At 38.5% G+C, this 27,183-nt stretch overlaps 1 protein-coding gene across 1 annotated transcript in view; it reads left to right on the forward strand.

Moving 5' to 3' along the window:
* USH2A (usherin) overlaps positions 1-27,183 on the forward strand; it is a gene marked incomplete at its 3' end in the record, with an annotated part of 720,880 nt that overhangs the window by 456,876 nt on the left and 236,821 nt on the right. The window contains exons 38-39 of the mRNA XM_024739202.1: positions 18,561-18,711; positions 19,305-19,447. Coding sequence (XP_024594970.1) covers positions 18,561-18,711; positions 19,305-19,447 — 294 coding nt within the window. The remainder of the gene's footprint in view (positions 1-18,560; positions 18,712-19,304; positions 19,448-27,183) is intronic.

A 27,183-nucleotide genomic window follows, 5' to 3' on the forward strand; every position in this document is an offset into this window, starting at 1 on the left:
AACCCCTTTCATTATTTAAGCCTGTGTGTGTGAGGTTTTCTGCCACTTGAAAACAGAAGAGTTTAAATTGCAAGATGTTTGAGAGAAAGGACAAAGTAGTGAGCTTTAGAGAAATTTCATAACTTCTTGAAAAAGATACCAAACTGTGGCAGCTCAACATATGTGTTTGCTTTTGTTCAAGCTCTCAAGTGTGTAAACCTCAGGAAACAAACCCGATGTGAAATGAAATAACGACCTTGATGATGAAATTGAGGACACCATTCCAAAGGTGTTCTCTGAAGCTCTTCATCTGGCAATCTTCTGAGACCCTTCTCCGCTGCTTTCAGCTCTAGCAATGATGATTCTTGCACTAATTAGCTCTTTGGGCTGAGTTAAATAACTTTCCGTGACTATGATGCAGGCTTCTCATCTCTGAAATGACAGACTTGACCTAGATCAGTGGTTCCTGTAGTGTGATCCCAGACTAGGAATATCAGTGTTCCCTGAGAACTTGTTTGAAATGCAGATCTGGAGCCCCATCTTCAACCTACTGACTCAGAAATTCTGAGGCTGGGGCCAAACAATCTATATTTTCGTAGATGACCCCCACCTTGTGTTGTTGGAGTGCATGCCCAAGTTTGAAAACCACTGAACTAGATCATTTTTAAAATATCTTCAAATAAAAAATATGATGTGATCCTATCTATGGCTCTATGCCACACTTATCACTGGGACACAGAATTACTGAGGGAAAATAAGTGGAATGGGCCCCTACGCTCAATGTGTCTTTGACTCTAGAAGCTCCATTCTCAAGACCTGAGGCCTTTCCAGTGGATGGGAGCCAACATATTGCTCCCAGTCTCCCTGAGTGGGGCAGAAAGAGATACCATGGATGACCAGTTTCAGAGGCTGAGTCCTACCTGTGGCACAAAAAGCAACAGGTGTGGAGTTTTGTGCCCTAAGGGGCACTAGCCGGCCCTACCATGAAGACACTGTCAGCTGAATTTCCTCAGTTCTTGAATCCCTACACAGAACATCTGCTAGAAGGAACCCCATGTAACTAAAGCCTGAGTCTGCTTCCTCTGGGGAATTTTCCTTGTGGCTTCCCCTCCTCTGTGGGATTTTTAAATGTGTTTCCTCAAGTCAGTGACGTCTTTATCCTGGATTCCGGAGTTTGCTTTCTATCAGACCTCATACTTAAGATTCTTCCTTCTAGTTCACAAATACAACTCCACAAAGTTGGCTGAATTTGTTTTCCGGGTGCCTAGACAACAATTAAAATGATGTGGTATTTTATTTGATAAAAATTATTTTCTTTGATATGATGACTTCTCAGATAGTACTTTCTAGATGCAGGTGTTGTTTTACATATATTAACTCATTTATTTCTTGAAAATTTTATGAAGAAAGGGATACTATTATCCCTACTTACACATGGGGAAGCTGAGGAAAAGAGATTGGCTTGCAACTAGTTCATTACAGTCAGGCAACTAGTAAACGGCAGAGACCATATTCAAACCTAGAGACTGGCTACAGAAACCTGGTTCTGAGCCACTGCACTCTTATCTATTTGAAGCACCTTCCACTGACCATTTCTATGCGGCTTGACTCTACAGTGGTACCAAATATAATTTCAACAGAATTGTTTGGTTGAAGTGTCAGGTGCTCAGAATCTGTTGCCAGTGAACCAGAGAGCTGTTCTCACGTGGCTTCATGACTCAAAAATGCTTAAAGTTTACCATCTAATGAGAAGAAGAAAATTCAATTAAAACAGACTTTTTATAGCCTTACAAAGAAGGAAGCAGAAGCAAAGTTATGGAGTTGACCAGTAGGAACATCCTTTCCCAGTGTGTGGATACAGATATTAACTTGCCCACCAAGTGTTTCGACCAACTTCTTTCATATTCCCCCATGACCTTATATCTAAGATAAACTCTAGTTAGAAGAAGAGAATATTAAAATAACCTCATATTTATCTATTTAGTAGAAAAGACACATTTAACTTTTCTGAAAAGTTTTCTCTTTCTCAATTTTTAGCTCTCAAGTGACATGAGTGAAAATGTACACTTCTTTCTTTGGCTCGTAATAGAAAATTTAAGTTTCCAGATTTGAATTGCTGGTGCAGAGGCTTTTGTGTAGGTGTACAATAGACAATCTCATTAGAACTTGTGAAAATACATTTATCCCGAACACTAGTGTGTAAGAATGGTGTCATTATTGCTAATGACTAAATTGTCCTCTCTTTAGGCCTATATTAAAATTGAATTTCCTGTGTTAATGCTCTCCGTATATCAAGGGAAAGGAATAGATGTGATCTTCTGATTGTCCATAATTTACACTCTTATAAAGAGAGTCTGAATTTATCTAATGATGTTAATTTTGGAAAAATTTTCTAAATTCATAGAAAGAGCAAGAAAACTCATATTTGTAAAAAGGAATGACTGACTGAATGAATCTTTTTCTCCCCGTGCTAAAACAATGTTTCAAGAACAGATTAAAAAGCACATCAGTCAGATGAGGACACTTAATTCCACGTGGAATATTGGCGAACCCAGGAGTATGAATAGTATGAGCGTGTAGGGGAATCGTTCCCTGGCGTGGTCTCAGGAAGGACCTTCTGTGTCTTCCTGGCCCTCAGGAAGGAGGACCACCTTCCTCGTGAAAGCTTGAGGTTGAGGGTATACCCACAAAAGAAGGCTTGAATCTCGTTCACATGTTTGACTCTCTAAATCAAGGAAGCGTGTGTCTTAAACTGTGTATCTGTTAAGCACATTGACTGCAGCATCTGTCAAACTATCTGACTTTGAACTTCACCACCACCCGCCATCCCCAGCATGTTCATTTATTGATCACGTGACCCCAGGAAAGTTATCTCCTCTCCAGGCCTCAATTTGTTCATCTGAAAAGTGATTTTGTCATCACATAACCATCCTCAGTGGATTTTGGTTAAGGGGGAAAGGATGTGTGTGCCCTGGGAAGATCAGCTGGCATAGAAGTAAGTGCCTGACTATTCTTTTAAAGAATAGAAAGTGTGACACATAATAAGCACAAAATATACATAAACTATCACTAGTTAGGTTGAAAATTAAACCAAGCCCCAAACATCGAAATGTTTATTTTCCTTGATGATTCCAACCATCGCCTCTGAAAGCCACATGGAAGGAAACAGCAGACTGGTTGTGGTATATTAAATTATAAGTGAGGACTAATTTGAGAATCAAAGATGCTCTCTGGGAGATATCACGCCACTGATAGGAAAGGCATTAGCTGTCTCCCTCTGTCTCATGTATTTGTACTCTCTGTCTTGGAAATCTCCTTCCCCACAGTTTCCGGATCTTGATGTTTAATTTAACACAGAGGTCTCAGAGACGCACAGCGGGGGGTTGTTCCTGGTATTTCTGGCATTGAGGAAATTGAAATGTACATGTTTTTTCTCATGTATCAAAGACAGGCAAGAATCTAAACTGACATTTTATATCAAATGAATTATGAACTGTGTACTTTGTACCTAAGGGAACAACAACTAAATTAGAGTTTAAGATTAAAAAACAGAGAGAGAGACAAAAATAGGTTTTTAATAAAACATACAGTTATTTCTGCTATTCTGTCTGTTGGTGACATGGCCAAACACAGTCCTTACTGTAGAATCAGTGAATTGATGCTGGCTAGGCTAAACTCTAAATTTAAAATACATTTGTGTTTAATGTATTTAAATCTTTAAAATTTAAATACATTTGTCCGGTGAAACATTCTTGATAATCTGAAGTTAACTTTTCTCTTTTTGTCAATCCTTCCTTGCTTAGAAAAAAAATTAAAAGTAACATTTGCCAATTCTTAGTTCCTGAGAAAACATGAGGTTAGAAGTTGCTTGAGGGAAAAAAAATTGTATACAGGATAAAAATGGTACAAAAGTACCATATTCTTTCTCTCCTCTGTTTATCTGTAATTCCTACACACATATACACACTCACACACAAGCAAATTACCCTCGTGATTAAGAGCATGGATTCTAAAATCAACCAGATTGGGTTCAAATTAAGGAATTAAGTTATACAATCATATATGCTTTGCCTCATTTTTTTCTTGCCATAAAGCGGGAGAAATGGTAGTAAGTACCTCATAAGTTTGACACTGAGGGAATTAGGTATGATAGATGCATGCAAAGAATATAATACAATGCTGGTCACATAGTAATTGTGTATTACTTTGCAAAGGTATATCCTCCAACCATATGTGACCAGAATGGGTAGCAACAGACTAGCACCCCCTTTTTAATGGCCACTGATTCCTGAAGTAAAGGAAACATTTGAATTAAACTTTTAACGTGAAGGAGGATCCCGTCATGTTTATGCAATATACCCAATAATCATTTTTGAAATTACTAATTGAAGATTCTTGGGAATTGGGGATGATCTATGCTTTCTTCTTCTAGGCAAAGCTATGTTTTGATTACCGTGCTACTCTTCAAAAGTAGGTATTTTCATTTGTGCTACACATACATTAAAGAAGTGTTATTAATATTAATACATGTATTTTCTACTTCTGAATTCCCCAGGTATATAAACCTAAAACTGACAAAATTCCTTGGTATTAATTCCATATACTTTCTGATACCAGCGCTATACAATTTAGCACTTGTGTGGCTAAATTACTAGAAACAAATAACTCACTAATAGTCTGATTATGGATTTTAATCACATAAACTAAGTTACACATAGTTATTGATCATGATTGTGGTCAAATGAGCATCGTTTTATATTCTCAGATTCTGATTCTAACTCTACTATTTATGATCTGAAATCAGTTCTTAGAAGTCTCAGCATTTTTTATCCTGCTGATGACTATTGTTTTAGTCTTCCTAATAGAGAATGTGAAATTAATGGCCCATTGAGGTAAGGGAGGCCCAATATATAATCTGAGTGTTTTAAGGCTAGATCTAGTTATTATTTGAGTAATTAATTAATCAACTTGAATACTAGGTCCAATCCCATTGTTAAAATGACCTTTATAACCAATCCTCTACACAAAGGGCCCAAGTAATCAGATTTTCAGGGAAAAATAATTAAATCTGTGCTACCTGGAAACTAATTTGGATGAGTATGATGGTGTTCAAGATCACAGGAAGACTAAGAAATACTCTTAGGAATACTAAGAGGAACTGAAATGTCAAAAGCAAAGGCTTAAATAGAGTGTCTAAATCTAGGAAGTCTCTCCAAGGAAAAAGAATAAAATCTGGTTGGTGGCTTGAGATGTAACAAAAAAGAAATCTTTTGGACATTATGACCACCAACGTTAGGGCCTCTAATTAGTCTGACAAAGAGACAGTTCCACTCCCAGTTGAACAAATAACGTATCTAATGAAATTCAAAGTCCGTATTTTCCTCGGAGCACAGTGAACTTCGTTCGCAGCTTTGGGGTATTTCAAAATCAACGGAGGATGACTTCCGTCTGTCTGAGGTTTCCTGGTTAACAAATTCACTGAAACTGTCTTGCAGAGTAGTCTTAAGCAACGCTTTCATCTTAAACCACAAAGAGAAATGCAGGTAGAGGTATGTTGCCTTAGTTCTGTGGATGCTAATATGAAGTGGAATCTTTCATTTCTCAAAATGGTCAATAGCAATTAGTATTCAGTGGTGTCTTTTTATTCTGGTGCCCTTGACTCACCCTTGCTGCCCCTTTCTATATTACTCTTATTATAAACTGTAACTGGGAATATTCCTGCTTCTTTTCCATTCTAAATAAAGCATTCTTAGTGAACATGGGGATAATTTTTCATTTCGTGAAGAACAATTACTAGAGCCACGTGAGATCTGCCAGTTGGGTTTTGTGTAACTTTTGACAGATATTTCTACCAATTTTGATTGAGGTAGTCTCACAGCAGTAAAATGTTGGTGAGGTTTTGGGTTTCCCTCAGAAATGTAGACCCAAATGAGTCAGTGAAAGACCAAGGATAAAAGTACCATCTTCAGGCTTTAATCAACGACATACTCCGTAATGTTTTGTCACTGGGCTAAGAGGTAAATGATGGTTTTTTTTTACAAAATGTTTATGTTATGCACATGCTTTCTAGACAGGGCTTCTGTCCTAAATACTTCTCTATGACCCTGGTGACAACCTTGAGAAAATGTCATCATTTCTTTAACTTGGATCCATAAAACCTGTAGCCCTTGCTGAGCATCTTGTTTTTCTGTTTTTCTCTGGAGACCTTTCTGGGAGATCTGAGAGACAAAGGTACCTTGAAAAGAGAGGGGGGAAAAAGTCCTTGAGAAACTGAGATAGACTAAGGAAGACAGGCACTTTTTCCAAATCTCTATCCCCAAATAAGCCTCCTCAAGATTTAAATGACATAATCATTAAAAAAAAAAAAAAAAAAAAAACCTCCTAGCTGTAAGATTTCTCCACTCCTCAAAGCAATACCCACACTCAGAATTGGTTCTTTGGACTCCTGAGGACAGATGGGGAAGAAGCAGGGAAAGGAGGCAAAACCTTTTCTGTGCCTGTGAGTAGGGGCAAGATTCTGGCTTACTGAGTCACTTTTTTTTTTTTAATTAATTAATTAATTAATTTTTTGGCTGTGTTGGGTCTTCATTTCTTTTCTTTTCTTTTTTTTTTTTACATCTTTATTGGAGTATAATTGCTTTACAATGGTGTGTTAGTTTCTGCTTTATAACAAAGTGAATCAGTTATACATATACATATGTTCCCATATCTCTTCCCTCTTGCATCTCCCTCCCTCCCACCCTCCCTATCCCACCCCTCTAGATGGTCACCAAGCACTGAGCTGATCTCCCTGTGCTATGCGGCTGCTTCCCACTAGCTATCTACCTTACGTTTGGTAGTGTATATATGTCCATGCCTTTCTCTCGTTTTGTCACAGCTTACCCTTCCCCCTCCCCATATCCTCAGGTCCATTCTCTAGTAGGGCTGTTTCTTTATTCCTGTTTTACCCCTAGGTTCTTCATGACATTTTTTTTTCTTAAATTCCATATATATGTGTTAGCTTTAAAAGGCATTGCTTAAAATAACAGTTAGGAGTTCAGGTTTTAGAGACAAGTTGCTAGATTCAAACAGCAGTTCAACCACTTATTAGCTATATGCACTTGTGCAAGTCACTTACCTGCTATGGTCTGAATGTTTGTGTCATCCTCAAGTTCATAAGTTGAAACCTTATACCCCAATGTGATGGTGTTAGGAGGTGGGACCTTGGGAAGTCATGAGGGTGGGGCCCTCATGAATGGGATTGGTACCCTTATAAAAGAGGCCCCCCAAAGCGCCCTTGCCCCCTTCCACCATGTGAAGACACAGCAAGAAGTTACCACCCATGAACCAGGAAGTGGGTTCTCAGGAGGCTGCATGGTAAACAAGAAAAAAGATGGGAGTTTTAAATCAAAATACCCATGACTGAGTCGCAGCCTGGCACTTAGAGCAATCACAAGGAAGTGTAAAAGTAATGCAATACTCACACCTTCTAATTCATGGTCCAATTATAAGGTCAAATGAATGCGTACCAAACACTCCTCCCCAGTAGACCCATCTCAGAAAACGATCTCATCTTAGTTAGTCACTCTGACCTGAAATTTAGGATCCAGGCTTCTTTCTCCTTCTGCATCCCCACCTCTGTTCCATCACCAAATCCTCTGTACATTTTTCTTCCCAGTTTCTGCCTCGCTCGCTGTGCTCAAGCCACATTGCCTTCAAGGCTCAGGCCAAGCGTGCCCCTGTCTTGGGCCAGCCTGAGATGTGCGTCCCCCAGTGATTCATAAGTCTCAGCTCAAATATGATCTCCCCCCTACCCCACCTAAAGTATCAGCTTTGCCCTCACCTCCTCCCTCATCACTCCCAATCCCTTACATTAGAACTACTTTTTATTTGCTAAAATGTTCTCACCACACACACACACAAAAGGTAACTGTGAGGTGATGGACATGTTAATTAACTTGTTTGTGTTAATCACTTCACAGTGTCTACATCTGTCAATTCATCCCACCGTATACTTTAAATATACAGTTTTATTTGTCAATTATACCTCGATAAAGCTGGGGGAAAAAAAGAACTCATAAAAAGTGGGGGGAAAAAAGAAACGATTCTATTTCTTTTTTTTTTCTATTGTCTCTCTCTCCTTAATAAAACTGTTTTAATTTGTTCATCACTATATTCCCAGAGCATAGGACAGTGCCTGGCATATAAGTAGTTGCCTTTTAATTATTTGCTGACTTAATAGGTTATATATTTTATATATATACATACTTTATATAAATTATATATAATTATATAATTATCTTATAATATATCTAAAATAATATTAAATTTGTATATTTTATGTAATTATACAATATAGTTATGTAATATAATGTTAAATGTATATATTTTGTATTATATGTATTTTATATAACATATAATTATATAACAATGTTTCTAATGCTATAGTTACATTATTGTATATTATATACATGCACAGGTATACAGAAATACACACATATATGAAATACTCACTTCGATGGGGATACTGGGAAATGAATCATTCATACCTTACTATAGGAGTATAAATAAACACAACTTTCTGAAAAGCAGTTTGTCAGCTTATATCTGAAATGGTGGTAATATTCATTCCTATTGACTCAACAAGTCTAAAAAGCAAAACAAAATGTGCATTTATTAGGATACTCTGAATATTATTTATGATACTGAAAATGATATCATTCTATATCAATATCAGCTTTAAGTGAAAACTCTACATTTATAAAAATGTTACATGCAATTATTTTGAAAAGTTATGTTACTAAAAACTATTTAATGACATAGGGGGTTTTCACTATACACTGGAAAGTGTGCAAAGTTTACAAAATAACATTAAAAGTATTCAGCATAATCATTTCAAACGATATGTTATATATTTAACTATATATACAGAGAGAAGAAAGACAGGAAACAGTCTATAGTAGTATAACAATGGCTATTTCTGTGTAGTGTAATTATGGATAACTGTTTTCTTCATTTGCTTGGTAATTTTCAAATTTTCTACCATGAACATGCATTATTTTATAGTTAGAAAAATACATGCTTTTAAAAGGGGGCTCTGTTCTGCAAGAACTAAATTTTAGCATTTCTTTAATATTTGTTTGATGAGCAATATTGAATTCTCAAAATTTAAGTGCTCTAAAGTTTACAAAGAGAAGTGAAAAGATCTCTGCTCTCAAGTAGCTTATATTACCATTACTTTGGCATACTACAGGGAAAAGCAATGGCTAGACTTAAATTTAAGCTTCACCTTGGTGTTGAGAGATGAATTATGGTCTTGGAAATGAAAGAGACATGTATGAAACTATAGGATGCTCTTTACTAGTCATGTACTTCAGACATGTTGCTTAACTTTTTCTAACCTCAGTTTTCACATCTGTGAAACAGAGACATTGACAGAAATCAGTGATAAAATGAATGTTTTGTAAAGTGGTATTTCATATCTAATTTGATGTTTGCTGTGTTAGTTATTTTCCAAGCAATTAATCTCTTTTATGTTGAAAAAAGCATTCATTTTCAGATAACTGAGTCTGTATTTGTAAATGGGAAATACGGTCTGGATCCTACCAGTTATTAGGGTCCTAGGTTAAAGATTTCTTCCTGCACATCTTTCTTCTTACCAGCTCATCCATTATCCATTTATTCACCCATTTATTCTGTCCATTTTTACAGGACGTCTTTCATATACAAAGCACTGTCCTAGGCACTATGATATCTACTTAAATACTTTGCTTCTTTAATAACATTCCTCCGAGATTCTATGTGTCCATTGAAAAATCATTGATCTGGCATCTTTAGCTATCCGAAGACCATTTTGAATCAACCACATAGCCAATCTGAATGACAGTGATGAACTCCAGTGTCAAGCAGGCCAAAATTCAGATGCTCGGTGAGGTTTCAGCCACGTCACTTGAAGGAAGGAAAGTCAGAGTATGCCTGTGTCCTGCCCTGGTCATGATGCACAAGGGAGGGTTTAGTTTAGGTATAAGCCTTGATGGTTTGAAAGGACATTATCAAAATGGAACACATCCAAATCAGGTAACAAGGCTAGATAGTGGTTGAGGAATCCTCTTATATGAAACTCATTGGAGGGAGCAGAGATGTTTAACCAGAAATGGGGAAATTTAGTGGAAAAGAGGATGACTAGTTAAAAATGCCTGAAGTTCTATCCCTAACGGTAGTGATGGCTTGTTCTCGGGGATCAGCGTGACTCAGACAAGGTCCCAAAGAGTTCAGTGTCATTAGCACAAACAACCACATGTACCCACTGCCCAAGATGGTCCCAATTCATGCCTGCTGCCGCTCAATTCACCCATGTTGGTTATTTACAGTCCCCTGTTTTGCTCTCAGAAGGTCCCGATACGGGTAAAAGATTATATTCAGCCTAAGTTTTGTAGCTCTCCCTCAGAAAGAACTAACCAACAAGAAGAACAATAATAAAATGGGGTGACTTACAAAGCAACTATTTTCCTATCACTGGTAATGAACAGACAACTGAATGTCACTTGTTTGGGATGTTTTAGGCAAGAATCCTTTATCTGGTGGGAAGTTAGACTTGGTAGCGTTTAAGCTATCTGCCCATCCAAATTTAAAATGCTTTGACCATTCTGTGGTCAAAGATCACTTCCATGACATGCCTCTAGATAACATTTAATTTTCCAAAATCTATTTCTCTTACTAATGTAAAGAGCTCTCCATTTTGCATTTCGTTGAATTTCTGTGGGCTTTGACTCGTTCTTGAGAACTAGCAAATTCATACTAGTACTGTGTGAAGTTCCTCATAGATAATGAGATGCTATGATAAAGAAATAAGACCAGAAAGTACTTCTGAAGAATATGACTTGGACAGAAAATAAATCCAACCTTTACGAAAACGAATCTGTTTAATATTGTAAATGGTTTTTTTCATATTTAATGTGTTTAATATTTATTCTCTCTTATAAATCACCTGCTATAACATGCTGTTTTGTGGTATAAAATTAAGAGCACTGCCCTTGAACTTAACCAGTCCCAGTTTAAATCCTCACTCTGCCAGTAACCAGTTTTGTGATTTGAGATAAAATATGAACCCCTCTGAACCTCAAATGCTTTATCTAATACTACAGAGAGATAACACTACAATTTTGTCCTGTAATTCTGAGGATTGGAAATAATCATGTTAAAGAACCTGGCACACAGTATGTGTTCCAAAAGTTAACTTTATGAGAGTCTCTTTCGCTAACATTAAATCTGTTTTAACCTACGTGTCACTGTTTAATGCTGCTCTATTTGTGCATCCTTGCGCTCAAGGTTGACTGTCCATTTGTTAGCACATCTGCATATTCCTCATAATTAATATCTTTTTTAATGACATATGGTTTAGTGACGGGAAATGGAGTCTTGCCTTCTGTTTTCAATTTGTTTATGACTCAACGACTCAATAGATGTGCCTGAACTTTAATTTTCCATTCTGGAAACTAGAATTTAAAATCCTTGGTCATATGTAACTGTTTCAGAAAATGAGAGGAAAATGTGTAATCCAGGGATTTTTGACTATGTGCCAGGCTATTCAGTGATGCAGCCAGGATGCATATAGATGAAAGGCCATGGTTTCTCTTATGTTAGCAGGGAAACCTAAATGAGGATGCCAACCATCTAATCTCTGAAATGAGAGAGTAGTGTGAGCTGGGCTGAAGTCAGATTTTAAGTGAAACCAGTAGAAAGCATGACATCTGCTTGGAATGAACACGAGCGGAGATGATGAGAGTCTTGGGCCCTGGAATTAGGCTGAGGACATGGTGACTCCACGTGAGCTACTTAACAATGCCCCATGACCGTGTCTGTTCCTCTGAAAGCCAAGGTCCAGCGCGTATTTGGTTGTGAATTTCTAACTTCTAAACTCCTGAAGCACTTACACCTCTTTTATGCTCTGTACACATTCTGTGTTATTTGACTCATGTCTTGTCTCTCTGTTAAATAAAAAGTTGGTGATCTAATCCCCTTTTCTATTTATTCTGCCCTTTCCCTACGCCCAGCAAAGAACCTTGTGCAGAGTGGCATTCAGTATCCTTTATTACAGGTGTGAATTTAATACAAAACACTATAGACTTCTTTGATACCTTAATGCAGCATCTTATTCCAGTATTTTGAAATGCACACTCATACACCCCCAAATCACACTGTAGTAGTAACAAGTTGGTGGGCTGTCCTGAGACATTGGTGTGTATGTGAAGCATATTTGAATGTGAATGTGCAAAATATGTGAATTCATTTTTTCCCCACAAATTTCTGCCTCTGGTCACTATAGCTTTGGTGGTCACTGGCCACATGAAAAGAAAGCCTCTGTTTTTGCTTTTTAGAGTTCCTCCCAAGAGTTCTATAAATCTGTATGGAGCAAATGTTTGGGGCATTTTGTTTGTTTGTTTAGGGAAGAGTCTACAAGTGTACATCATACAAAAGTTTAATGCAATCAGACATTCAAAAGATTATACCATCTAGACTAGCCCACTCTGTGATTTAATTTATAGCTTAATGTTCTATATGCATTTTGCCTTCCAAAAAAGGTTAAATCTGAAATTTTAGTAAAAACACCCTCCCTTTGAATTTATAGATTGAGGTAGCCCAGTTGCCTTTGTAGAATTAGTATTTACTGGACAAGATGTGTTGATTCACGAGGTTGTGGAGTGCTTGCCTCGTGAGGGTCATATTAAACTTGAGAGAAGCTTTTTGAGCAACATAGCGTCTTGGAGACAGTATATCAAGCTGATAGATACATGGCTCTTGCGTTAAGAAACCAGGGGTGGAATTATGGCTGGTTCCCTGTTATTGCTTTGATGCTAAAGACCCTCAGAGGAATAGGTCTAGGATAAAAGGGGTTAACTGGAGGGGAAAAAACGTTGCCAGAATTCAGTGTTACTGAAAGCATGTAGAATGAATAGTTACATGTCAATAATTTAAGATGATCACTTTGTTTGGAAATATTTGGGGATTTTATATAATTGGAGTGTGACCAATTTAACGGAGCACATTTTCTTGTTATCACTCAAAAGAGAATCCAAGATACTTTATTATTATTATTATGGAGCATCTTCTGCACATTTTTTCTTTCCCGACAGCATGGTAATGCAGTTTTTAACACTTGAAGAATTTTTGTGTAAATATTTAAAACTCTAATTTTTTTCACGCTGATGACTTATCAGAGCCGATTCTTACTCCGAATTTGGATTGTCAGTGATATTATATTCCTTGACAGAAAAGTTAGACAAAAAACAATCAAATGAGGGACATGGTTTTATATGTTATACATTATAGGCAATTTGCACATTACTTTTTGCCCAGGCTCTTTTGATATGTGTGCATTTGTTATACATCAGTGAAAGAATATATATCAAATAAGAAATCATCATGGTTATAAGTATTTGTACTCACAGACAAAATATCAATTAAAAAGTCTTTGGCAGCGAATGTCCCTCAATCCAAAGATTTGTAGTTAAGTTACTGGGTATCTGGCCCTGGACAGCTACATTATTGCCTTTCCTAGGTATGTCCTATTTCCACTACCCGAGAGAACTACTTCATACCATTTCTTCTCTGTTCAAGCAACCAGTTCACTCCCACACTTTGGCACAGAGCGGACGCCTTTGCTTTTAGTTTGCTCCCTGGGAAAACGGATGCCATCAGAAGAGACCTTTGCTGTTTTCCCATCACCAGATCTACCTAACTCTACATCTGCAGCCTGGGTCTGTATTCACTTCTGCACAGTGGTGGGCTGTCCCTGCTCTATTTGACAGCCCACGTGCACCAGCTCTCAATTCAGTTGGCACGTGCCTTGGCTTGCCTCTCTCTCTCACACACACAAGGACTTTGCTTTGGCAATTAATTATTCTTCCTTCTCCTACATCATCATTTCCCCTAATCTCTTCTGGGTCATTCCAAGAAGCATGCAAACGCTGCAACCTCTCCCAGTGTTTAGAAAGCCTTCCTCTGATACCAGAAGCTTCTCTAAGTGTTTCCCCATTTTCTTCTCCCCTTTAGAACAAAATCCCTAAGGAGTCTTCTAGGCTCACTCTACCCACTCATTGCCTCCTCTCTCATTCCCTTTTCAGTTTTCCCCGAATCAAACTGCCACGCCCACCACTGAACTGTGTCTGTTCTTGACAAGGTCACGTCCACTTGGCCAAAGACAAAGCTTAATTCTTAGTCTCTTCCTTCCTGAAACTCAGCACATTTGACGGAGTCGATCAGGCCTTCCTTTCGGAGATGCTTTCTTCACTTGGCTCCCAAAGTGCGTCTTCTCTTAGCTTCTCCCCTACCTCAGTGCTCACTCCCGTAAGTAAATCTCCTTTGTTGCAGAGACCTCCCCCTCCCCCAACCTCTCAAAATTTTGGAGGACCCCAGACCTCACTGCTCAGACCTCTTCTACATTCGCTCTATTTACGCTCACCCTCTCGTTTATTTCATCACATCTCGGCCATGAAATACCACACGGACTTTGATCCACAGTTCTTCTCCAGACTCACATCTGCAACTTCGTCCTTGGTGTAGCCACTGTAGTTGTGTAATAAACCTCTTAAATGTAATGTGGACAAAAGAGAACTCTTGATCCCCTCCCTATCCCATTTCTCCTCTCAGGTGCCAGTCACCTGGGTGCTTGGGCCAAACACATTGGCATCACCTTTGACTCCTTTATTGTCTATCAGCGACACACGCCACAGTCAACTGAACCGCAAACTAATGCCCCCATCTCCACTGCCGGCACTTGCATGTAAGCTGCTGTCATCTGCTAGCCTGGATGACTGCAGTAGGTAACTTCCCTGCTTCCAGCCTTCTCCGCATGCCTCCCTGACTTAGCTTTTTGTGTGTAAAGTGGTATTCTGACAACTCAAGCCCAATTCAAACTGAAAGGTTATAATTTAGGGAATGAGTAAATTTATACCTTGTAAAATTAAGATTATACATTTTTCTGAAAATTTATTTTGTCATAAAACACTATATCCAGTTTCCCTACCACATGTGGATGTGAAAGACATAAAGCTAATAGCAAGTTGAAATAAATTATATGTATCTTAAAACCTGTGACCTACTACAACACATTTTTATTTTCCCTAAAAATCATAATATTTAAAAAGAAATTTTCTTTAAGATATTTTAAACTTATTGCAGGAGCAAATATTCTATGAAATTGAGTTCATATTACCTAAAAATAATTTTTATTATGGAAAAATTTCATAAAAAGATTAACAGTTTGTATTCACTGTCTCTAAACATTTAGTTACTCTAAAAAGAAGTCCTTGGTGCTCGCTTCGGCAGCACATATACTAAAAAGAAGTCCTTGATCTTGTCTTTCTGAGGGCAACTTGAAGGTTATTTGAAATTAAGAAGTATATGAAGTTTTAATTTATTGCAAGTTCAGATATTTAGTTGGTAAGCCACACTGTCATAATTCATGGTTTATGAATATTTGATCCAGTGTTTAAGGTAGAGGTTGTACCATTATAAAGAAATCTCAATGAAATTATTGCTTAAATGTTTAAAGAAATTATCAAATGCAGATTAATTTTTCATTAGCAGGTAACTATTCTTTTGGCATTTATTCTTACTGATGAGCATTTAATTTATTAATCTGTGCCTGGACCGAGAAAAACAGTTTGCAGATTCTTTGAGTGTGGCTCTATTTAAAACTTCTTTTGTTAATTTTACTCATTAATTTCACTAAAGCTTATTGCCTTGATCTAGCTAGCTACCTAACTTTATTCACATTGACATCCTGGGACAAAAATCTGTGCCTTCACAAGTGTACACACACCAAAATGTGGTACACACACCAAAATTCTGTGCACCAAGGAGCACAGAAGTAAACTGTGCTCCTTGCACCATTTTAGTTAATTGCTACAAATTTAACTTCTTTAAAAACTCTACAGAGTCAGTATTATTGGACGTACACTTATAAATGGAATGACTTTACATCAGTGAGGTTAAGAACTTGCCAAAATGTCATCAGCTTTGAATTTTGTGAACTGAATTGGATGGAGTTCACAATTGGATGGAGGATGAGATTTGAAACTTTAGCTATCTGACTCCTAAATCCAGTCTCCTTTGGAAAGCTAACATTATCTAGCTCCTTAAAATATTTAGATTTATGTAAGAAGTGTAAATTTTTTCAACTTAAATTTAAAAAAACTTAAATTTTTTCAAAATAAATAATTTTTTAATTGTAAATTTAAAAAAAGAGAGAGATTTGTATTTGTTTATTGCTTTTTATCACAGGGAATCAGAGTAGACATTTTATTTTAGTTCAGTTGTGTCTGTCTCTTAGCTTATCTACCCTGATCAATAATTACCAAATCTGTATAATTATATGATTGTGATTGAGGAATAACTGTGATGAGTTGTAACGGATGTTAAAACTATACTTCCAAAATTTAGAAAGAAAAGCTTTTGCTTGTTAAATAATTCCCTCTCTCTTCAACTTAGAAAGTCACTCTTACTTAGCCAGAGTGGCCTTTATTTGTTTAGAATCATGACATCTCCTTGATTAAGACCGTGCCGTGGCTCCCAACCCCATTTAAAATGGAGTCCAAAGCCTTTGACTTTGACTTTCAAGGTGTAGCCCTAAGAAGGCTCTAGAGGTATCTAGACCGAGCCTAGCTCTCCAGCTTTTCCTCTCTTCTTCTTCCTCTCCTGAGTTAGTTTCAGTCGCGCTGGTTTCTTTCCACTGTTCACACAGCCAGTGCTTTCCCTTCCTCACTGCCTTTGCCCTGCCTGCTCTTTGGCTGGATTGCTGTTCCTCCAAACGGCAGGTAGACATTCTCATGACCACCTCCTTACGTTACTGAGGTCTCTGCTCTAATGTCACCTAATGACGTGTTCTTCCTATGGCTCTCCTGTCTAATCTGAATTGTTGTGTAATAACCAAAATCTTCACTCCTTTTCACTTTCTCTCCACTTACCCTGCGTTAGTCTTCACCTGAGCACTTAGTGCCATCTGGTAGGGTCATCGGTATCTATTTGTTCATCACTCGCTCTCTCCGATTACGTAGGTTCCGTAGGGTCAGGGGTCATGTCAACTGAGGGTTGACTCAGTGTTGTTAACCCTCCACACAAAGAACACTACTTTGCACAGAGTAGAGGCTCAATAAATGTTTACTGAATAAATTAGTGAAGTATCGATGAATTCGGAACCCTTACAACAGACTGATGAGACACGGAATCTAATTCTTCCATTCTCATCAATGGCCATTCACTAGCTTCATAGTTCATAAGACAGTTCTCCCAAGTTGGAGGGTATATAAAAGTCACACACTACAGCAAGTTATGTATAAATGGAAGTTGAAAATGAATCCTGATAGTTGTTTTCATTGTTTTGATTCCTTCTCCTCCTTCAGCAATGGCCTCTAGTAATACTTGGTCAATAAGAACTTATATTACAATAATCAAAAATTGCATTATAGTAGTACTTAAATTATGCTAAGGGAAGTTCGGATTAGTCCAGTATAATAACAATAGCTAACAATTAATAATTACCAGGACCCAGTAAAAGGTCCTTTATTTACATTGTCTCTGGTCTTCACGGCAATCCTAAAAAGGCAAAATACTATCCCCATTTTAAAGACAAGAAACATAAGCTCAGAGTTCCCTGGTGATTTTCCCAAAGGCACAGAACTGTGCTTAATTTGTTTTTGAGTTTCTGACTAGCTTTGGAACACACTCTGATATGAGAAGTTCATTCAAGTTACACCTGTGGGAAAAATTTATTTAATAGCCAAAGTCTTCTGGTCCATTTTAAAATTTTAATTTCTTAATAGAATAGGCTTCACTCATTTCTTTTAGGCCTTCTACAACCATCCAGATAGATTTCCCTAACAGATTATATCAAGCAAGGATGCTGACTTCAGGAAGAATTTGCCAGAGATTCCACTAGACTAGAAAAAGTCTATGCCCCAACTTGTAACATATTTGAATAAAGGCAGCATCACTGTGAGAACGGGCGACCAACTGCATAAAACACATGAGGAAAGAAGCTTAGTTTTTATATTTTCATAAGTGAGAATTAAGGCTGGAATGTGCTACTTTCTTTGTAGAAAAATACAATTTTAATAAACCTTCCTCAAAAAAAAAAAAAAACAATCCAGTTGTGTTCATGGTCGGTGGTGTGATTAAGGAAACAATGGGTGACATCAGTGGAAGAAATAAAAGATCTGGACTCCTTCACTGTTCAGTTGCTTGATTGTTGAACAAAGAGTTAAATTAAAAAGGTACTTTAATATTTGCTTCATTAAATCCCCTCCATGTTTTCAATTAGGGAAACAGAAGTACAGGTGGGGATGTGCTACCTGCTCATCTGTCTTGCTGTTTGGGGGGGTGGGGGGTGGCTTTTAAGATGGAAATACTCATGTAATTGTGTTGAAATGAACAATAAGGAAGTACACTAGTTCCGGAATGAAAATGTTAAATTAAATGGACCATGTTTAACATTGTTTTTGATCCTGAGGAACAGTTTTTCCAGTATATGGAGCATTTCGATTCCATCCAGCATATGTTCTCCACAGTTTTCTCTGCTCTAATTCATCTGTGTTTTTCGACAGCTCCAGATGGCGTGCTGCCTCCGAGGCTTTCATCTGCCACTCCAACCAGTCTTCAGGTTGTCTGGTCTACACCAGCTCGGAACAACGCCCCCGGCTCTCCCAGATACCAACTCCAGATGAGGCCCGGCAACTCCACCCACTGGTTTCTAGAGTAAGCATTCTACTTCGTCCATCCCTTCTAACAGTCACCTGGGTTTTACAATGTAGCCATAAATTCACTATATCTTAAATTTTTAACAATAGGTCAGTTCTTACTGGCAACAAATAAAAACCTCCTTTCCAAAGTTCAAACAAACAAACAAAAAGCAACACCCTAGGAGATCATTATTTGCTTTGCAAATTTTTCATTTATAGAGGCTTAAAGTAAGATTCCTTCACCCTTAACTTTTCATGAGCACATGTATTGCCAAGAGCAGGCACACACCTGAGCCCCACAAAATCTGCTGTCTGACTATGGCTACAAAATTATAATACTTATTCTACAAATTCCATGTGGCAATCAGTCTCAATACCAGACTAGAATTCACTCCAGGCTACTACTAGAATTTACATCTCATATAAATGCAATAATACAAACCCTTAGCCAAAGGACTGCTTATTTTAAAAGAGATATCACGCGATGACAGAAAATTGCAGCACTGAGAGGTATGTTGACATTCCCTGAAAATTCTTTAAGATTGTACTTGTTTTTCATTCCTTTGAATGTCTAAAGCTTCTTAATTTTAGGATTTCTTTTCCATATAGGTTGTTTTCCGATCCTTCTGCATCGTTAAGCTATGAAGTGAGAGATCTCCAACCGTACACAGAGTACGAATTTCGGTTGGTGGTCTCCAATGGATTTGGCAGTGCACATAGTTCTTGGATTCTGTTCATCACCGCAGAGGACAGTAAGTGGTCTGAAAAACACACAGCCAGATATTCTCTATATTAGGAAGTCTTAATGTCTTCAATTTTTCCAAAACAAAGAAATAAGCCTCCTCTATTTTCTTGATGTTGAGGGACGGTAATCTTTTCCAGGACAAGAACGGTCAAAGTTTCCAGAAAGAAGAAAAATGGGGGCTTGGAGGGTTGGAGGGTTAGGCCTACAGACAGGAATATGTAATTCACAATAAATTATGATATGGACCCACTCAGTCCTTCAGGGTACATCTAGGTGGCCTGAAGGAGAAAGGTTATCCTTTTCTACTCTATGACCAAATATTACAAGTGTTCTCTGCAGAAGAACGTGGAATATGGGCCTTACTTCATGAAGTTACTTAGCGGTCATTATACTTTTTTCTGGAAACAGATTCCATTGTACTTTTACTCATACCTGAAAGACAGCCTCCAGAATAGAGGAGTATAATCCGATAACAGTCATTCTGCATGTACTACAAAGAGTACATTGGGATTGTCTTATTCAACCAGTACAGAGAATTTTCTAGTTTTTCATGGAAGAGTTTGTTTGCATATATATGTTTTTTACTCGGTTATATAGAGAAAATAAATGCATGGCAATCATATTGAGTTTTATACAAATTACTTCTTAAAAAGTATATATATGGAAGTATAATTTTTTAGAAAAGTTAGAAATTAAATCAAGCTACACAGAGTGAAGGAGGACACTGTATCTTTGAACAATGAGGGTTTTTAGGGTTAATCTTTTCAAGTCTTTTAATCAGAGGCCTCTTAGAAGATGTTGCCCTGTTGGCCAGTTGCCATTCTGGCTCTATATTCAATGAGGACCCAAGTGACTTTCAAAAGGCTGGATATTAATCTCAAAAGGCACGGTATTTGAAACAATATCAATTGTATATGAAATTGATTCTTTTATGTCTACAATATCCTTAATTATATTATTTTAGTGAGAACAAGATATCAGCTGAGATGGAATCAGGCCTATCTACCTTCCTTAACGCTTACATTAAAAAAATATATGAACAATAATATATAATAGTTCATCCATTTCTCCCAATTTGTAATTATTCCCAGGGAGCAAGTTTGGTACTTTACAAGGACGCATCCAGTTCTTTCATCTCAAGGGTACCATTTAGTAAATTATCAGCAGAGTGCAATAAACGACACACAAAGCCCAGAAAGCATTTGTGTACCACTCAACGCGCCTACACCCCTTTTAGAGGGAACGTTACGTTCATTCTGGGGACTCTGACAGCATGAACACCAACTGGATACAGATGTATGAACCAGAGAGCTCCCACCCAAAATAGATTTTTGAAGAAACATTTTTTTAAAAAAAACAACTGAAGATACATTTCTAATCTCCGTAGATAGAGCATACTTGCTTGGCACTCAGTAGAGGTTAACTAAAAATAATTATTCACCCACTGCAGAGGTGATGGCTCCGTAGAATGCCACATTGGAAGAGGAGAGAAAATGTCTCCTTTTTCTGGCACCACAATTTCTATGCCCATAGAGAGGGGGCAGCACTTGGATTTCCTCCGTGGTGATCTTTACTGAATAGGGGTCAGGATCTCCTACATAAATAAATTCCCAAACATTGTAAAGTACCAATTAGTACAGTAGCCTCTGTTGAGCAGATTTCTCTCCTGCCTCATCTTACCATAAAACACGTCTTACAGACTCAGTGCGGTTAGAATTTTCACGCACGGAGACACTGCTGTCTTTGTGATTTTTTAGGGCCTGGGTTCAAAGGCAATAGTGTTAACCCTTCATCTTCCTTCATTAAGAATTAGTAACACTTGATTGTGTAGCAGGTATTAACCCAGTCTTCATTTTCATTGAAATCCTTTCACCAAGACAGATGACTTCTTCCTCTGCTTCACGCGTGATGTCACATACATCATCAGCAAAGGGCCGAAGGCTGGCTGTCTGCCCCTCCAGCTTAAGTTACCAGTGCATGCTCGCCCCTGAGACATGATAACAGTGTCCTATATATTTTGGGTGTCAGTGGAGATGGATGCCATCTCTGAATGGATATGCAATTGAGTTGACAAAGACCGAGTGATTGGCACTGGGCACAAGCAGTTTTTCTGTCAAGGCTTCAAAGCCTTGCTTATAAAACCACCCATGCTGGGGCTTCCCTGGTGGCGCAGTGGTAGAGAGTCCGCCTGCCGATGCAAGGGACACGGGTTCGTGCCCCGGTCCGGGAGGATCCCACATGCCGCGGAGCGGCTGGGCCCGTGAGCCATGGCCGCTGAGCCTGCGCGTCCGGAGCCTGTGCTCCGCAACGGGAGAGGCCGCAACAGTGAGAGGGCCCGCGTACCGCGAAAAAAAAAAAACAACCACCCATGCTGACAGCTCCATGCTGGTATCACACTTCATACTTGATCCTAACTACCACCTCCCAATTGGTGAAGTGCAATTTCCAATGTAGAAATTCGACATATCACCTTACAGAATGAAACAGAGAGGTCACCTCATGCCCACATTTAAATTTCATGCCGTCGCTAGGCACCTTTCCGCATCAGCCAAAGCCTCGAAACATTCTGGTGCCGAAACAAAAGGGTCACCAATAGCGATATTTTTCATATGATACCGTGAGAGCATGATGTTCATCAAGCCTGTGACCCAGCTGAGAGCAGAAAGAGAAACCTAGGCAGGAAGGTACCTAGAGCCAGAGAAACAAATGCTTGGGTACAAAGAGAGTTTCTCACAGATGGAGAAAAAGGCTGTGAGGAATTTATTTTTTTTTAAATATTTCATTCTTCTGTAATCATTTTCCTACCATTTTTTAAAATTAATTAATTTATTTTGGGCTGTGTTGGGTCTTCGTTTCCGTGCGCGGGCTTTCTCTCGTTGCGGCGAGCGGGGGCCACTCTTCATCGCGGTGTGCATGCCCCTCACTATCGCGGCCTCTCTTGTTGCGGAGCACAGGCTCCGGACGCGCAGGCTCAGCGGCCATGGCTCACGGGCCCAGCCGCTCCGCGGCATGTGGGATCCTCCCGGACCAGGGCACGAACCCGTGTACCCTGCATTGGCAGGCAGATTCTCAACCACTGCGCCACCAGGGAAGCCCCCTGTGAGGAATTTTAATGGTGTTTTTTCAAATAATTTGTCATTTACATCAGTGGGCCACCAATATCCAGTACCATGCAGTTTTAAAAATCTAGCGTGGGGGGCTTCCCTGGTGGCGCAGTGGTTGGGAGTCCGCCTGCCAATGCAGGGTACACGGGTTCGTGCCCTGGTCCGGGAGGATCCCACATGCCGCGGAGCGGCTGGGCCCGTGAGCCATGGCCGCTGAGCCTGCGCGTCAGGAGCCTGTGCTCCGCAACAGGAGAGGCCACAGCAATGAGATGCCCGAGCACCCCCCGACAAGAAAAAAAAAAAAAAAAAATCCAGTGTGCTGATGCCAAATAATAATAATGCACATTTCCTATGAATATTTTAAATCCAGTTAAACTTGTGTTAATAAAAGATGTTTTTTCCAGCCAACTTGGTCAAGTGTAGTGTTCGACTATTTGCAACCAGATAAATACAAACAACACATGATTTTTTTTTTTTTTTTGAACAAGCTGCTGGCAGTCCAAGCACCTGGAATGTCTGCAGCCTACAAAAATGCATTAAGATTGTGATAGACTTGGGAGCATGGGATTAATAACATGAAGACACTTACCTATCAGCTGAAAATGTTTGATATCTTTTAACCAGAAATAACCATCTCTTCTGATTTTATTGTTTGTCCCTCTCTTTTGTGTGCTTATAATTGTTTTCCGTGCAGTATAGGGATGTGAAAATGGTAGCTGGCTGGAAGGGAAAGTCTCCTTCAACTTCAGCTTAAATGTGCATGTGCTCTTTTGCCTACTAAAATCCTGCCCTGTGTAAAATATAAGATAACCCACTTTTCTTGAAAAATGTAGATTCCCTAGACTAATAAAATTCAGATTTCTCCCAAGGTTTCTTAGCTAACAAGACTGAAATATGGACTGTCTCTTTATTTGAGTCATTTTAACAACAAACATATATGTATACACGATTAGATCAACCTGATGAAAATGAGATTCTTTTCTAAAAATCACTTCTCTACCCCCAAAACAAAACAGAAAATCCAGATTGCTTCTAGAGATGACCATTTAGTTGTCAAATACTTTTCAAAGACTAAAAGTTGAATCATTTCACTAAATTTGTAGTTAAAAACTCCACATTTGTATTTCTAACCATTAGTCTAAGAGGCATTATTAAATAAAGTTTGTGGGATTTGAACAGTTGATTCTGTAGATTTACTTAGACAGTTTTTTCATGTGTTCATTATTTTGCTAACAGACTGATTGTTCATGAGTTTTGACTGGCGTCTGCTAAAAGATAGAAAGATGTATCTTATTACTTACACGGTGAGATTTTCAGTACTATTAACATATTGTATTCACTCATAGTATTAGGTTTTACTGTTATTTTTTCCGTACTTAAAATTGCACTGTAAGCAAAGGATGAAGCAATGAGGGAAATTATCATAGTATCTGGGTCCTGTTTTACTTTCCTCATTAGCAGTTTTGAGCAGTTTTCCCCTTTCATTCATCTTTAAGATTCTCATAGCAGTTTACAAAGCAACAGTTGTTCTTCTGCAGTAAAAGAGAAAGATCTCGCAATGTTCATTGAAATCAGTATCAGAACACATTTCTGCCTAGTTTGTTGTCTGACAACATTCTAGTCATCCATCAAGCCCCAGCTCATATGTCACCTCCTGTGTGAAGCCTTCCCTCCTCATATCTACCTTAGAATTTTGGTTTGTGTTTACTTGTGTACCATCAATATCTCCTTCTGAATTGTAACTTCTCAGGACCTAGGGTTCCATCTCATTTATCTTTGTAGTTCCGGTGCCTGGTGGAGGGTCTCATATAGAGCAGGTACCCAAAATTGTTAATGGACTGATGAAAAAGAGTTTCATGTAAGCAAATCCATGAAAACACAACCAAGCAAACCTTAACTGGGTACCTGCCATGTAGGAGGGACTGAAAGAGATGTGAAAATTACAAGGATGAATAGGAGAGTTTTCTTTACTTGAGGCATCCACTATCTGGTGGCAAGAAAGACATAGAGTAAAACCATAGTTAGAGTGTTCAAAGCTGAGAGCAAGCCCAGAGGAGAGCATTTCCCTCAACGTGGGGTGTCAGGAAAGCCTTTCTGGATGAGGACACCAGGAGAGGAAATAGGGAATGATTTCTATTTGGAGTTCACATCAATATCAGATTTCAAATTTACTTCCTCATCATTGGTTCAGAAAAAGGCGGGAAAAGCAATTGCTGTAAGAGTTGTCCACTGACACTTGAGACAGGCAGGGTGGCTTGCAGGATGTTCTGCCCGTGGTTCCAGCCTCTGTGTATGTGCCAAGGAGGGTGAGGATGAGAGGCAGATGTAAGAGAAGGAAATCCCAAAGGCAGTCCTCATTCTTTGCCTCCGTCAGAGGCAGCCTGCTGGCTGTCCCTCTGATTCAACATTAGCTGTCTTGACTAGGATAGCGAATGTTTTAATTAGAGAGACCTCTGCTGGCCCCAAACTGTGTGCTATTTCAAAATGAAGGGGGACAGATATATAGAAATAGAATTCCAGAAGGAAAACACGTTTCCTTCTTATTCTCACAACCTGTAATGAGTAAAACACCGAGTCCTCGTGACAGGGAGGGGAAGTAAACTTGTGGTATGAAACTTGATCAGTTGATCAAGATACTTCTAGAGCAGGATTTTCCAATCATTCAGTAAGTATATTTGTATCCTTAAGAGTATTTAAATTTTAGAACTAACATGGCGTGGTAGAGATCTTTTTATCAGTGTGCTTTAGAACTGAACGTCAACCTGGATCTTAAGAGTGTTCTGTGTGAGAGAAAGACAGAAACATTTGTAAGTAAGAGTGGCTCAGATTTGTAACAGTAGATTTTATTTTATTGAATGAAGAAATGTGAACTGTAAGTTTTGGTAGTGCTGCACGATGATTTTGCTTTTCTATTCCAAATACATGTCCTAATTGCTTTAAATACTAACTAGTGAATGTTTATCCTCTCAAGCAGTGATGTAGGTCTCTACTTTACCCACAATGGAAGATCCTTGATGCAAAGTAGATAATGTAAACTGCTGATTTTGAGAGCGAAGTGGCCCTGTATGTATGTCCCTACATACTTTGTTTCCTGTTGCATAGATTCGACCCCTCAAATCCTTGCATTCCCAGAATATATACAAACAAATATTTATTATCTTTACATTTTCATTTTTATGTCCTAAGATCAGAAGCTGAAAGTGACCAATAGAAAATCCTTTGAAAGGATGGATCGATTAATGAAAACTTCTATCCACCTGGCCTCAATTTCCCTCTTGAGCTCTTGAATCTCTTTTGGGAACAGAAAGCCCACTGTTCTTCCAAATTTGGAACCTCTAGTTCTTTTAGGACTTTTTTCTGCCATCATGAATTCTCACATCAACACATTTCATCTTCTGTTCCAAACTTTCAAGGAAGAATCCACAGCCATTCACCATACAACAAATCCCAATTCTGGGAGTCAGAACACTCTTCCTAGCCTTCCTCTGCTGTCCCGGTCTCAGGAGAAAGAGAGAAAATAATTCCCCAGTATCGGTTCACCTACTTGCAGACGATTAATCATATCCTTTCAATTTCAACAACCTTCTAGTCTTCAGATGTTTCTTTTATTAAGCAATGATGCCTGTGTTACACAGGTCTTTTCCTATTTCATCAGTTGTCAAGAAGCTGAATGTTCATACTTGTGCCAAGCTGTGGTGTGCGTTCTGAATATTTGTTTTGGGATACAACTATTGTACCCTCTTCATCATCAAGAGATTAATTATTCTTTATCATTATTTTACTTGTCCTATTGCTTAAGTCTTTTATTATGAGCTGTCAAAAAGTCTTCTGGGGAAGTAGTTGGGGTATAAATAATAAATTGATTTTAAAAACTCATGATTAAAGATGGGATAGAATCCATCACTCCACTCTTCTGCTAACATTTCAGTAGTGAATGTCAAGAGGCTACAGGAACAATTAGCGTAGGGTATATACTACTCTGTATAATTATATATCCATATATTTGCCACCTTGATTTTTAATTCATTGGCAGATTTAGAGAATATCCACTTATGGAGTTAATATTGCTGAAAAAGAGCTTTTGAACAGAGTGAGTTTTTAATTAGAATGGCAAAAATTTGCTTCAAGGCGGTAATAACATACCGGGAAAACTGAGCCATCTTCGGTAACTCTAGTAGCAAACAAGTTGTAGAAGACCCAAGGAAAGCACTGAAAAAAGTTGTATACACACTACAGATGTGAGTCATTCAAACCATTTATTCACACACACACACACACACACACACACACACACACACACGCCTACGCACCCATCCTTCCCAGTATGCACCCCTGAGTATAAAAATAAGCAGACCCCTCCGTGAACAATCTCATTACTCTCTTTTAAGCTGGGGCTGAATTTTTGAAGCTGATGAGCGAAATCGTTTCCCATAAAAGATAATTTCATTTGCCAAAATGAAACTACTTCCTGTTATTAATGCTGTAATGAAACAGCTTGAAATATGAATCAGTGATCTGAACAGAAAGGATGTTCCCCGTTCCCCGCTCCAGGAGGGGAGTTCTCTAAACAATTACACCCACGGAGAGGGCTGTTCGGTTGTATTTTCATCACTAGCCAGCTGAGCTGTGTGGCTGTCAT

Source organism: Neophocaena asiaeorientalis, unplaced genomic scaffold (assembly GCF_003031525.2).
Source record: "Neophocaena asiaeorientalis asiaeorientalis breed wild unplaced genomic scaffold, Neophocaena_asiaeorientalis_V1.1 scaffold477, whole genome shotgun sequence".
Lineage (NCBI taxonomy): Eukaryota > Metazoa > Chordata > Mammalia > Artiodactyla > Phocoenidae > Neophocaena > Neophocaena asiaeorientalis.